This window comes from Sesamum indicum, linkage group LG11 (genome assembly GCF_026168435.1).
Source record: "Sesamum indicum cultivar Baizhima isolate 11 linkage group LG11, ASM2616843v1, whole genome shotgun sequence".
Classification (NCBI taxonomy): domain Eukaryota; kingdom Viridiplantae; phylum Streptophyta; class Magnoliopsida; order Lamiales; family Pedaliaceae; genus Sesamum; species Sesamum indicum.
In genome coordinates this window covers 14,858,253-14,872,334 of record NC_142667.1, presented here as the reverse complement: position 1 = coordinate 14,872,334, position 14,082 = coordinate 14,858,253, and the positions used below count along the sequence as shown (strand labels likewise).

The 14,082-nt window shown below is 35.0% G+C and overlaps 4 protein-coding genes across 4 annotated transcripts; all 4 read right to left on the bottom strand.

Annotated features, from left to right (window-relative positions):
- Window positions 1-1,033: 1,033 nt before the first annotated feature.
- On the bottom strand, window positions 1,034-3,249 carry LOC105174358 (UDP-glycosyltransferase 86A1). The gene is made up of 2 exons (XM_011096436.3): window positions 2,646-3,249; window positions 1,034-2,124 (listed from the first exon to the last, which is right to left on the bottom strand). The coding sequence occupies exons 1-2, from the start codon at window positions 3,193-3,195 to the stop codon at window positions 1,187-1,189; spliced, it is 1,488 nt and encodes a 495-aa protein (XP_011094738.2). The 5' UTR covers window positions 3,196-3,249; the 3' UTR covers window positions 1,034-1,186.
- Window positions 3,250-4,056: 807 nt separating this feature from the next.
- Window positions 4,057-5,800, bottom strand: LOC105174281 (UDP-glycosyltransferase 86A1). The gene is made up of 2 exons (XM_011096325.3): window positions 5,154-5,800; window positions 4,057-5,050 (listed from the first exon to the last, which is right to left on the bottom strand). The coding sequence occupies exons 1-2, from the start codon at window positions 5,677-5,679 to the stop codon at window positions 4,131-4,133; spliced, it is 1,446 nt and encodes a 481-aa protein (XP_011094627.2). The 5' UTR covers window positions 5,680-5,800; the 3' UTR covers window positions 4,057-4,130.
- Window positions 5,801-7,250: 1,450 nt separating this feature from the next.
- LOC105174357 (UDP-glycosyltransferase 86A1) lies at window positions 7,251-8,888 on the bottom strand. Its single transcript, XM_011096435.3, has one exon. It carries the CDS (start codon window positions 8,803-8,805, stop codon window positions 7,366-7,368), a length of 1,440 nt encoding a protein of 479 aa, XP_011094737.1. The 5' UTR covers window positions 8,806-8,888; the 3' UTR covers window positions 7,251-7,365.
- Window positions 8,889-11,067: 2,179 nt separating this feature from the next.
- On the bottom strand, window positions 11,068-13,527 carry LOC105174280 (UDP-glycosyltransferase 86A1). The gene is made up of 2 exons (XM_011096324.3): window positions 12,857-13,527; window positions 11,068-12,205 (listed from the first exon to the last, which is right to left on the bottom strand). Exons 1-2 carry the CDS (start codon window positions 13,374-13,376, stop codon window positions 11,217-11,219), a joined length of 1,509 nt encoding a protein of 502 aa, XP_011094626.1. The 5' UTR covers window positions 13,377-13,527; the 3' UTR covers window positions 11,068-11,216.
- Between the last annotated feature and the right edge of the window lie 555 nt (window positions 13,528-14,082).

Below are 14,082 nucleotides of genomic sequence, written 5' to 3'. Positions count from 1 at the left end.
TTAACTTCCGTCTAACAACGAACCCATATTCCGCTAGGTTTCTAAACAATTTTTGTGGTGGACTCATCAAAATGCCCATTTGAATTATAAATTATAATCTTATATATTCTTTACAATCTTTTAAATATATAATTTTTATTTTTTTAAAAATTTTTTAATAAGAATAAAATAGTAATATCCACCTCAGCTTTTAGGGGTTACATAATTATTTTTCATTTGAGGGGATGTTTATAATTTTTTAAACACCGAGTAAGTATAATTTACCCTATAAATTAATTATATGATAAATATAATACATTTATTATGTTATTAATATAAAATTTAAGAAACATAATCAACTACACTAAATATACTATATTTAATTTATAATTATTTGATTTAGCCAAACTAAATTCAAATAAAATTTCTTATTTATTGACGTACCAAAATGTTTCCAATGTAAAACGAAACATCCCACCACTTGGAATTGCGATTCATTTGGTCAAAGATTTTCAAAGCGTTAAATGTATGCTTCTGGACCATCTCCAGCCGTGGGGTTAATTTAATCAATTTGAAGGGGCCACCAGTTTTGGTTGTGCCCATGATATATCAAATACATTATGTAAGTGTAATTTATTTTTTGTGAATGAAAAAATGAGTAAAAAAAAAAAATGATACGTGAAAAAAAAATTATATTATTCCCATATCCTTTTTTTAATAAAGAGAAAGATTCGAAAACGGTAAGTAGCGTAATGCACTCGTCCTTCTTTGTCTTTAAGTAATTTTTAAATAATATTTAATATACTAATATAATATTTAGAATAATAATATATTTTTTAATTTTTCATCTTCTTTCTCAATCCCCACATTTCCTCTTTGTTCTTTTGTTGGATTGCGGCCCTCTCCCCCGCCACTAGCCCTTCCCCTTAATGTCATCGCCACCCGCTCTCCTGTATAATACATGTACATTTATTTATTTCCTACAAATACATATTTTACTAAACTCATACTAGCTAGTATTAATATTTAATTGAAAGAAAAATAGCAACATAAATAAATATAAAACAGTGATTCATTTCCAAAAGTTGAATAGAAAAATCCAATTATGATCTTTTTAGTTGTTTAACTTGCGTTATATTCCGACATCATGATATTTCTAAATGTCAAAATATGTAGTTCAGACATTTTGTCAATTCTTAAAAAACAACTAGATTGTTGATGATACATTCTCTTTCCCAACATGCATTTTATGTCTTAAGTCCTGGATAAATTGATCAAAGTTTCTGTTGGACGATCCCTCCTCAGACAAAGCATCATGCAGTACGCTTCTGAATTTCATTATCTCATTCCTGATGCCAATCGATGTTTTTTCACACATTAGCTGCTTAATCTTCAAAGCTATTTCTGCCCCATCTACCGAAACACCATCACAGAGATTAACTCCAATTTTCCAATCATCAACCACCAATTTTCGGTTAGTAGGCTGATCATACATTATCGGATAACAAATCAGCGGAATACCGTACCACATGCTCTCCAATATTGAATTCCATCCACAGTGCGTCAAAAATCCTCCAACTGCTGGATTGGAAAAAACAGCATTTTGATCGCACCAGGGGACAACCAACCCTTTATCCTTTAAATTATCCTCAAATCCAGCTGGTAAAACATTTTTGTTGTCATCAATGGAACGGACAATCTTGGGACGAATTACCCAAATAAAACTTACTTCACTGAGGAGAAGTCCTTGAGCTATCGCTTCAATTACCTGCTTATTGGTCGGAACATTGCTACCAAATGAGACATACAAGACTGAGCTGGGAGGCTTTGATCCAAGCCATTTGGAGCAATCTATTTCAAAGAGCAGGCTCTTGGAAACGCGGGTTTTGATACAGTCAGGAGAAAAGCTGACAGGCCCTATTGCATATGTTGGCTGTTTTTGGTTCAGGGTTGATAGAGTGTGCTGTTCTAGTTCTTGTAGTGTGTTGTGTAAGATGAAATCTGCCTTCTTAACCTCCTCGAATACCCTCAGAAGAACCTTGTGAACGATTGTTGTGGTGTCCGCTTCTCGAAGATACGGCATCAAGTCCTTGCTACTAATCGATTCAACTCCAGGAATGTAATCAATGGAGTACAAGGGATCATCTGGTAATCATTAAATATATATATATATATATATGGTCGGATTATTGTGATATAATAAATAGTAACAATGTTTTGGAATTTAAAGTTCAAGATCTAAACATACTGTTTGGTTTCATTTTTGAACCATCTCTGAGATGGGTTAAAATATGGACAATGCTTGTCTTGATTTGTTTTGAAAGTTTTGGTAGTATTTTGAAATGTTTTGAAACATTATCTCATTTATTTTTTGACAAAATAAGTCTACACTAATTATAAACCTTACAATTAAAAAAATTATATACATACTCATATATATATATATAAAAGAGACATGATTTGACAATAAATAGTAGTTTTTGTATCCCACTAAATAACATCAAATATAGCATACTTATTTTATATTATCTCCAAAAATAAATCCAAATATTAACAATATCTTTAACACATATATTTTTGTTTTTCACTTTCTATTTTCACTATTTTGATTTCATTTTTCACTAGAGGGAAAAGGCAGGGGAAATTCGGGAGATGAAAAGACACACCTGTAGGTGGAAAATGTCCATTTGCTCTAAGATGATCGAAGAAATAATAATTAATGGCCAACACTGCCGCTGGCCCTGTCCAGAAGGAGACATTTACTAGGTTGTACTTCTTCGCAATTGTTGCAGGCCATGGATAAATAGCATCAGCAACCAAGAACGGCAACAACTCCGGATCAAACGACTCAATCAAATTCCCAATAAACTCATCGACACGAGATGGAAAATCATGAAGTATAGACTCCCAGTACTCGTTGATGTTTTGGTCTCTGTCGAATTCGAGAGGAAAACCATCAGCGATGGTCGTGTAACGTATGTCAAGGCCCGAATCACGAGCTTCCGAGAAGATATCGACCTCGTCACTACTACTTGTGCTGTTAAGCTTCTGGTAGGATTTGGATATTCTATGGTGAGCATCTTGGGTATGAACAAAAGTGATGGTAAAGCCCTTTGAAGCTAGCTTGATCGCGAGATGGGTAAATGGGTTGGCGTGACCCTGATAAGGGACTGAAATCATGATTGCATGTGGCTTCACTGCAAATTTCTCACCCATTTTTGTCTGAATATCCAACTCAAGAATGACCCGTCTACTCTTATCCTAAGTTCCTTTTTGAACTTTGATAAGGTTTCCAATAAAAATATATCACATCCACGTCACTTTCTTTAACTTGGACAGTACCCCGCGTGTTTGAAGTATTGGTTGATTAGTTTGGCATGCCAAAAGGTTTCAATTTCAAATGGAAAAAGACATCTCCCATTACTTTGTAGTTCCGTGTGGAATAGCAATTCATTTATTTAAGATTCGTTTGGCTCAATAACAGAACGAAGGGAGTGGAAAAATTTTAGTTTTGATTAAGTTGTTTCGTATGAATGAAATTTGACTAAATTCCTCAAATATTTTTTCTTTTTTTTGGTACGAACAAATTAAATGAGAAAGAAAGACTAATTTTTAAAATTTTACTAATTATGCATTTCTTTTTATTTTGTATCAGAAAATAAACAAGTTAATATTATACTGAAATAATTTTAAATTACTAAAAATTTAAAAATATTAGTAATAAAAATATTCATCAAATAAGAAAATAGTATTTTTTATATGATTATCTTTTCTCTAAAATTATATTAGGGTATTATTAGTAGGAAAAGAAAAAAAGGACTAGAAGAAAATTATATATATGAGTACTAAAATAAATAAAAATAAAATATATATATATTATTTATTTTTTTGGCCTTATACGTTCACTTTGATTTCAATTTCCAATGGAAACAAATTTAGATTTTAAAGAAATTTCATATACATCAAATTTTACTTTGTTTCGTCTATTCTCCCTAACCATACGCCAAATTTTTTTTTATGCTTTCCTTTGCCTTCCACTTTTTTTCATACTTTATTTTTTCACTCCAATCAAACAAGTTTAGTAAAATATGTTTGGAATACTTAATTAAATACAAACATCTGAGGCCTAATATAAATAGCAAAAATTAAAGTTACAAGAAGTGACTAGTACTTGTGTCCTGGCTTCTGCCATGAACTTTTGCCCTCAAATCCTTAAGAAATTGATTGAAATTTCTGTGGGTCGATCCGTCTTCAGCCAATGCGTTCTGCAATATAGTCCTGATTTTCTTTATCTCATCCCTCAACCCGTTCGATATTTCTCCACTCATCAACTGCTTGATTTTCTCAGCAACTTCTTTCCTATCAATAGATGATCCATCACAAAGATTAATCCCGATCTTCCAATCATCGACCACTAGTTTCCTGTTAGTAGGCTGATCAGCGTAAAACGGGAAACATATCATTGGAACGCCGCACCATATACTCTCCAGTATCGAATTCCACCCACAATGTGTTAAAAATCCTCCAATTGCTGGACTTGATAACACTGAATTTTGGTTACACCATGAAACAATCAGTCCTCGACCTCTTATCTCATTCTTGAACCCATCAGGCAAGACATCTGTATTTTCCCGAAGCACCAATACAAAGTTTACTTCACTGAGTAGAAGCCCGTTAGCTATTTCGTCCACTAGCTGCTTGGTAATCTGAGCAAGACTGCCAAACGAGATGTACAAAACTGAGCCGGCAGGCTTGGAGTTCAGCCATTCTGTGCAGTCTGTTTCGGACCACAGGCTCTTGGGAACAACGGTTTTGGTGAAATCAGTGGAGAAGTTTATAGGGCCAATTGCGTAACTCGGCTGCTTTTTGTTTAGAGCCAGCAGCGTTTCGTGTTCGAGTTCATTCACCGTATTGATTAAGATGAAATCAGCGTGCTTTACTTGATCAAATGCCTTGAATACAATCTGATGGATAACTGTTGTTATGTGGGCATCCTGAAGATAGGACATCAAGTCCTTTGTTTTAATGGACTGAACTCCTGGGACAAAATCAATGAGATCCTCCTGATTACCTGATAATTATCAAACAAACATAACAGTCATATTGATAAAGTTTCAGCTCATAATGACTAAATATTCATAGGGAAACGCAGAATTGGGGAAAAACATACGTACCTTTGGAAGGGAAAAAGCCGTTTTCTCTAAGGAGATCCAAGTGATAGTCTATGGAAAACACCAGAGCTGGTTCTGTCCAGAACGAAACATTCAAGATGTTAAATTCCTCAGCAATAGATGCAGGCCATGAATAGAAAGTATCAGCAACCAAGAAAGGGACCAAAGATTCATTTGATTGGATTATCCTTCCAACTAATTCATGTACACGAGATGGAAAATCGCGTAAAATAGCTTCCCAGTACTCGTTGAAGTTGAGAATCCTGTCGTAGTCCAGGGGAAAGCCATCAGAAATTGTCATGTAACGTATGTCAAGACCCGATTGACGTGCCCCAGAGAAGAAATCTTCATCATCAACATGAGTAATGTTGTGGTGGGCTTTGGACAACATGTGGTGAATAAACTCAGTGTGGACAAAAGTAACTGTAAAACCATTTGAAGCAAGCTTGAGAGCCAGATTGATGAATGGGGTAATATGACCTTGGAACGAGAACGCAATCATGATCGCGTGAAGCTTTCTCTCAGCCATTCTTTGACTTAAATTCTTCCTGCAAGAATAACCGTACTGGAAAAAATATTAGTACATTGTCTGCAATGACAGAGTTAGTTTATAGATGAGATGATATTAGGGCCGGCAAATTGGCGGTTGGATCGGGTTCAAATGGGTTTGATTCAAAATGAATCAGGTTTAAAATAGATCTTAGTGTCAAAATGAGTTGGGTTGCAAATAGGTAGGGTCGGATTAATATAAACTATTTTATTAATTTGAATCTAAATATTCTAAAAATTCAAACAATGAAAAAAAAATAATATTTGAACTATTGAAAAATGTAATTTTTACTTGTAATATAATACGTCTAAACTTATATTACATGTCATTTCTGTCTAATAACCATGTGCTTTAATATTCATTTGTTAAATCATAAAGTAAAAAAATCTACTAAATATCTAATTAACAAAATACTACATTTTATCAAAATAATTCATAACATTTTGAATGCTCATCTTAAATGAACACCAAACCGTACAATCAAATTTTCATATATATGTGTCAGAGAAAAAAGGTTGTATGTGTGATAGAGATAGAGATGGGAGAGTGTGTGCGTGTATATGAAGGAAAATGAGTTGTAAGCATTTTTTTTTTTTTTTGGTCTGTGTGTATGTGTGTGTGAGTGTAGAAAAAGAAGGTTGTGTGAGAGAGAGATATGAGAGTATGTGCGTATATGAAGCAAAATGAGTTGTGAGTTTGTGTCTCAGAAATATATGTGAGAGAGTCATGTGAGAATATAAAAATGAGAAAATTATGAATTCTTTTAGTTATTTTTAATTTAGTTCATGGGTTGAACTTATTAAAATTTACATTAAACCCATTATCAATTAATATTGAATTTATTATCAACTTATATCCAATATATACAAAATATAATTTTATTTAATTTCAACCTATCTCAACTCATTTTAAAATATAACCAACTCAATCCAAAACCACCCCGATGATATTAATGCATGGTTGGTTGTTTACGAGGCGGCATCCTTGGAGAAGCTGATAGAGAAACATAAAGGCGAGTCAAGGAAGACTGTACATATAAACGTATTTGTAATCTTTGTTGCTTAGTTAGCAGAATTGTCATGTTGTTCGTTGCTGGTTGGCTGCTCTAAGAGGCATATTTTCAAGCTGCCGAACATTATGTTTAACCAAAATGATGTCCGACAAAGTGAACCTAATAGACATAGACACAAACTTGTGAATCAATGCTTTCTGGAAGCCCCACAGACCATTTAACGCAGCTTTCACATGGATGGCTCAATATTCCGCTCAAGGTTAGCATGTACTAGAATAAGGTAAATCGTAGCCGGACAAAGAGGCGTTAATTACGAGTTTAAATTAGAATTAAAAACAACGAGATTATGCATAATTTTTCTGTTGTTATTCACAAAATTAATGGTTGATGATTAATCAGTGGACTCTTGTCATATATATGGCTCATATCATGTATACTTAAAAGTAAAAAGATTTTCTGGGCTGTGATTGATAAATTTATATGAATAGTACACCAAGCTCCGCTTGCGGTTCCATCAAATAATGAAAAAGGGGAATAATTAGTTGAAGAGTTTCTATATTTTGTCACAGGGAAAAATCAATTTAACCACTGTCATAATATTTTCTTATAAAAAAAATTAAATACTTTTTTAAATAAAGCAAGAGTAAATTGCATTAAATCCTCTTCTCGCATCTTCTCTCTATTTCATCCTTAACATCCTCAACAAAACAATTGAAATTTTTCTCTGACGATCCGTCCTCCGTTAATGCATTTTGCAGCGTCTCTCTGACTTTCTTGGTTTCCTGCCTCAACTCGTCTGCCCTTTTCCCACTCATCAATACCCCAATATTCTCTGCAACTTCCTCCCTTGTAAGTGATGCTCCATCACACAGATTTATGCCAACTTTCCAATCATCAACCACCAATTTCCTGTTGGTAATTTGATCGGTGAATAATGGATAACAAATCATCGGAACACAAGCCCATATGCTTTCCACTATCGAATTCCACCCACAATGTGTCAAGAATCCTCCAGTTGCTGGATTCATCAAGACCTGATTCTGAGTGCACCATGGTACAATCAGCCCTCTATCTCTCGTCCTATCTTCAAATCCCTCCGGCAGAATCCCTCCACCTTCAGAATCCACCATTCCAGGCCGAAGAACCCAAATAAAATTCACTTGACTAAGTAAAATCCCACCTGCAATTTCAAGAATCACGTTTTTATCAGTCTTGGCAAGGCTACCAAACGAAACATACAAAACCGATCCAGCAGGCCTGGAATTCAGCCACTCCGTGCAGTTGGATTCCGGCAACAGGCTCCTTGCCACCGGGTTCTTCTTCAAATCCCCGAGGAACAAGGGCCCGATTGCATAAAATGGCTGTTTTTCTTTTAGAGCTGAAATCGCTTCTGTTTCCAGTTCTTGCACGGTGTTGCACAAAATGAAATCTGCGCTTTTAACTGTATCAAATGCCTGGAAGATTAACTTGTGTAACAACGTTAATTCTGAATCCTGCAAATATGACATAAAATCTTTTGTATTGATTGACTGGATTCCAGGCAGGTAATCGACGTTTTCCCGTCGACCATTAACTGGGACATGGCCGTTTTCTCTTAGAAGTTGCAAGTGATAATACAAAGAGAATACCAACGCTGGCTCCGTCCAGAAAGATACATCCACCAATCCGTACTTTTCAGCAATTTTTGCTGGCCAAACGGAGAAAGTATCAGAAACCAAGAAGAAATTAGAACCTGCAGAAGAATGGGACTGCATTATTTTTCCGACCAGTTCATCTACTTTCTCCGGAAATCTACACAAAAAAGCCTCCACATAAAGGTCAGTGGATCGGTCGAATTCAACAGCAAAGCCATCACTGATTGTTGTGTAATTGATGTCCAAGCCTGAACTTCGAGCTTGAGCAAAGATGTCAATGTCTGTGGAGTTGAACTGAGACTTGGAGATCTGGTGATGAACGAATTCAAGGTGGGCAAAAGTGACGGAGAAGCCCTTTGAAGCAAGCTTTATGGCCAGATTCACAAAAGGGATTATGTGGCCTTGTAGGTGAAGCGAAATCATTATGGCGTGTGGTTTCCGATTTTTGTTGCTTGCCATTGTATCTTATTGAGTGAGTATTCTACTGCTGAGCTCTGGAAACATCAACATATATACTACTTGGGTCATAAAGAGAAACAACCTCTCTTTGAGTCTCTCATGAATTTCCATACATGTCATTCTTTTTGGGTGAGTGGACTACACTAGACAAGGCACAACAGAAATTGCGTTTGGATATTTTCGAAATTTTGACTGACTTTGGTCACATTTGAATTAATTAAATGAAAAGTGTAATATATTTACGGTGTAATTGATGCATAATTTAAAAAAAAAAAAAAGACTATGAATAACATTTATTTTGTGATTGGTTTGATTTGACCCAACTTAGTTTGGATAAAAAAATTTTTTTGATGTCATACACAAATGGGAAAAAAAAGAACATTCTAGAAATTCTTAAATAAAATTCAGCTAAAATTAAAGTAATTATATCACAGATATATATTGCACTTAATCTGATGAAAATTTTCAAACTTGTTAATTGTATAATTAGTAGGATAAGATTGTAATATGATAAATTCAGTCTACTGGTCACTTTTCCTTCTGTTTCGCAGTGTATTGGTATAGATCTGGTGTTTAATTGTTATCATTTCTTTAGTAAGTCCAACTATCGTGAAACATGGATTTCCTTATTCAAAACTTTCTTTACTTGAACTTTAAATGTGTCCAAATTCATCCCCTCCAGACAGAAAGCGTAAAGATTAAACTCTATTCCTGGTTGTATCAAATTGTCCAAAACCGGAGGCATCATTATGTTGTAAGCATGTGTAGCATATTCAAATTTATGTACATAATTAATTGAAAATTTAAGAATTAGTTGTTACTTTTAAAAATAAAATCCAAGAAAACAATAGAGTGAGTTTGTCTATTACTCTTATCCCACCGGCACTATGAGCATTGGGTTGTGAGCTGAACGCTGGATGCCAGAGTCCAAACCTGAACCTTTGCTACTACTTTTAATTAGGAGTTATGAATTAATGGGCTATAAAACTAGTACTGGATGAGCTTTGTAATTGCTTCAAACAGCTATAAAGATTTTGAAAAAACTAGTATAACACTCTCTCACCCTCCTAACCACTTCAGTATCCCTTTGAAATAATACAAAAGAATAAAATAAATTTTTGGGGGTACTAAATGATTCCTTTCTGAAATAATAAATTATAAGATATATGGCGATTGGAACTTAGGTTCCTTTTTGCTTCTGCCCTTGAGATGTAAATACAAATTTTGGATTCCGGTTCCAAAATCTCATTTTCTGATGCATATATGGCCATGAAAATTAGGTTCCTTTTTGCTTTCTCGATAATAAATCCACTTATAGTTTAATTTTTCGACCACGTAACCTCATTGCAATGGTCACAATTTTTTCGAAAAATAAAGTCTCATAAATATAAATACATATCTATTTCTATAATAACTCTTCACTAATTTTATGTTTTCTAATACTCTCTTTAGTTTAAAATTATTGTTGTACCTAGAAATGTTAGTAAGGTACCTAGTAAATGTATAGTGAATGTTTTAAGGTCCGTAATGCTCTCAGCATTTAAATATGTTTTCACAATTATGCCAAATTCTCTAAAATAAGACAGCATTAAGCCTGAGTCCGAAGGAGTTGGGCCCATAGTTCTCAAATGCTCAAGTCATTACGGTGTCCAATGTTTTTTTACAGAAAAAGTGTGAAGAGTTGGGTAATAAAATTTGTATCTGACAGGGGAGAGCCAATATTTATATATGTCTATAGGTTATACGATTTCGCAAACATTCTTAATTTAAAATATGATTTACGGTGTGACAAAAGCCAGTACATACTTGAATTGAATATTGACAGGCTATGGTCACAATAGACAAAGTAGTACTTTTATCTGTGAAGAATGCTTGTTGTTGTCGCTAAGTACGGGAATCTCTTTGATACCTTGGATACTTAGTGAAATAAATAGGGGTACAATCTTTTTAATAAGCTTCTCAAAGATATTTGTTGGGAAGATTTTCTTACTAGCCTTGTATTGTAATTTCCTAAAAATAATAGCCTCTATCAATTTTGAAGCTCCCTAATATATGATGAATATACCCACATCAATTACAATGCATTTAATTAGCATGAGAAATTCACTTTAATCATCAATCCGTTCCCGAATTTGAGATTCTTATGACAACGAAAAATGAGTTTGGGAGATTATTGTTGTATATGTCGCTAAAAAATAAATTTAAAGTTTGGGATTTTTGTAAAGAATTTTTGGGTTGCTTGAGTTGAATATGGATGCATGATAAGAGGAAAAAGAAACAAACAATTTGATTTCTAAGCGAATTCCATTACATAACCTAAACACTAACAAGACCGCAACTCATGCAAGTCCAAAAGTACAAACTACTGGCTAATTCAGCCACCTCAATCAATTACATGATTGGAACAAAACCTATATTGTCTGCTCACGTAGATTTACTGCAGGGGGAGCCCAAACATGATTCAATGGTTCACCTCTTACTTCAAAGGCCAGCCCATCTTTTTTATTCATTTGGGCCTTTACATTCTCAATAAATAGATGAAAGTTTTCCTCAGATGATCCACTACTCATCAATGCATTCTTCATCGTACTACTCACCTTCTTGATTGTATTCCTCAACTCCTCCGAAGTTTGTCCACTCATCAAATACTTGACCTTGTCCTTCACCTCCTCCCGAGTTATCGATGGCCTATCACAGAGATTAATCCCGATCTTCCAATCATTAACGACTAACTTACGGTTAGTGAATTGATCCGTGAACAAAGGGAAACATATTAACGGAACTTTGCACCATATGCTTTCCAGCACCGAATTCCAACCACAGTGTGACATGAATCCTCCGATTGCAGGATGTGACATCACCTTCATCTGGCTGCACCATCGCACGATTAGCCCCCGGCCCTTGATGCTGTTTTCGAATCCAACAGGCAAAAACTTAGCATCGTTGGAGTTGACAATATCGGGCCGGACCACCCACACAAAATTCACCCCGCTCAATGCCAACCCATGGGCTATCTCCCAAATGTCTTCTTTACTAGTGGTGTGGGCGTGGCTACCGAAGGAGACGTACAAAACGGACCCATTAGGCTTCTCGTTGAGCCATGGGGTGCAGTCCGTTTCGGACCATAGACTCGTAGCCACTGTCTGGTTAGTGAAATCTGAGACGATTGGCCCAATTGCGTAGGTGGGCTGTTTCCTGTGGAGCGCAGCAAGTGTGTTGTACTCGAGTTCTCGAACTGTATTGCAAATTATGATATCAGCTTTTTTGACATCCTCAAATGCCCTGTAAATCACGCGATGCACCACCGTCCATATTTCATCAGCTTGGAGGTAAGATGTGAGGTCTGTCGGTTTAATAGTCCCCACGCCTGGAATGTAATCTATGATGTCCTGTCGTTTTTCTGGCATATATTGCAGATGCATTTATCATTTAACTTATATATATGACAAATAAAATTAAAATAGTTACCAAAAACAGTTAGTATAATTAGTTTTATATTCATATTTTTTTTAAAAAAATTTATAACATCTCTGTTCTCCCTCATTCCAATTTTTCATAAAGTTAATATTTAGAAATTTGATGAAATTTTAATAATTTACTCAACAAATATTATGAGAAAACATAAAGTCCAATTATTTAAGTCATCTAATTCAAGAGGACGAATGGTTGAAAGATTTTCTCAAATGTGAAAACTGAGAGAGGGTTTTGAGAAATTAAATGAGACAGGGACACTGGTGATATTCTTATCCAAATTAGGATGGGTAGAATCAATTCACTTGTATTATTTTTTTCAATTGTACATTAATTCCATGTCATATAATTCGATTCGATTTCGTCAAACTCGATTTAAATTAAAATTTTTAAAAAAAATTATTCAAATTATCCTAAATTTCAACATAGATCGTTGTAATTAACCAATAAAATATTACAAGAATATGTCCTCTACTTTGATTAAACAAATAAAACCTGTTCTCAATTAACATGTCAAAACCGTAATCATTAATTATGAATGAATTGAGTAGCAAGTGAGAAGGGAAAAAGAGGCATTTACCTTGAGAACCAAAGTGACCATTTTCCTTGAGGAGATCCAGGTGGTAATATAAAGACAAAACCAGCGCAGGTTCTGTCCAAAACGACACGCTAACCAAATTATGCTTCTCGGCGATCGCCGATGCCCAAACATAAAATGTATCGGCTATCAAGCACGTGACGGGCGGATCGGAGTCCGCCAAATTCGCCACCAGTTCGTCGACGTGCGCAGAGAAAACGTGAATCAGACCCTCCACAAACTGGTCGTGATTCAGAGACCGATCAAATCCCAGCGGGAACCCATCGGAAACCGTCGCGTAGCGGATGTCCAGACCTGAATCCCGTGCTCCGGCGAAAATGTCTGAGCCGTCAATCCACTTTTGGGCCCGGGAAATACGGCAATGTACGGATTGTGTGTTGACGAAGGTTATGGTGAAGCCCTGCGCCGCCAGTTTCATGGCCAGGCTCACGAACGGATTGATGTGGCCTTGGTACGGGTACGGGATCATGATCGCGTGAGGCTTCCGCGGAGTTCCTGCCATTTTTTTTTTCTTTTAAAGTTTTAAATTTTTAGTTTTTTTGGGGGGGATAGATGGTCTCAGTTTGAGGTTGTAAGGGGAAGGTTTCAAGAAAGGAAATAATGGGGCAGAGGCGGTATGTATACACGTGAGAAGAAATGTCTGTGGTCGAGAAAAAAGGAAGAAAAGAAGGCCCTAATTAATCAAGTTTTGCTTTTAATGGTCTTCTCTAATTAACAACCCTTGTTAAGATTTCTATTTTTAAGTTGTAATTGAAAACGTTAAAACTATAATGTAATAATATGAAATGGGTTGTTCGTGCCGGGATAGTTGTACCTTTTTTAATATTCACCCACTTTCAATAAATGAATATGTGCCGATATGATGCATTGCTCACCTTTTTATTTATTGGTGACAATTTGGACTTAGCTCTAAGGATTTTGGATTTTAAAATCACACATTGGCATCATTGATTTCTTGAGATAAGGGTTAGGGATGAAGTTTTATAAATAAGTTTCAGATTATTATTATGAATTTAATAGATGTATGGATATTTATTTTATGTATTTAGAGCATATTGTGAAAGGTGTAATATCAATTAATGTAATATAATTTTACTGATCAAATCGATATATTTCTTTATCTATTAATATTCATGAAATTATATAATCACTTTTAAAGAAAATTGCATTTGGATCATCACAAATTAATTGAACAAATTCATGGATTG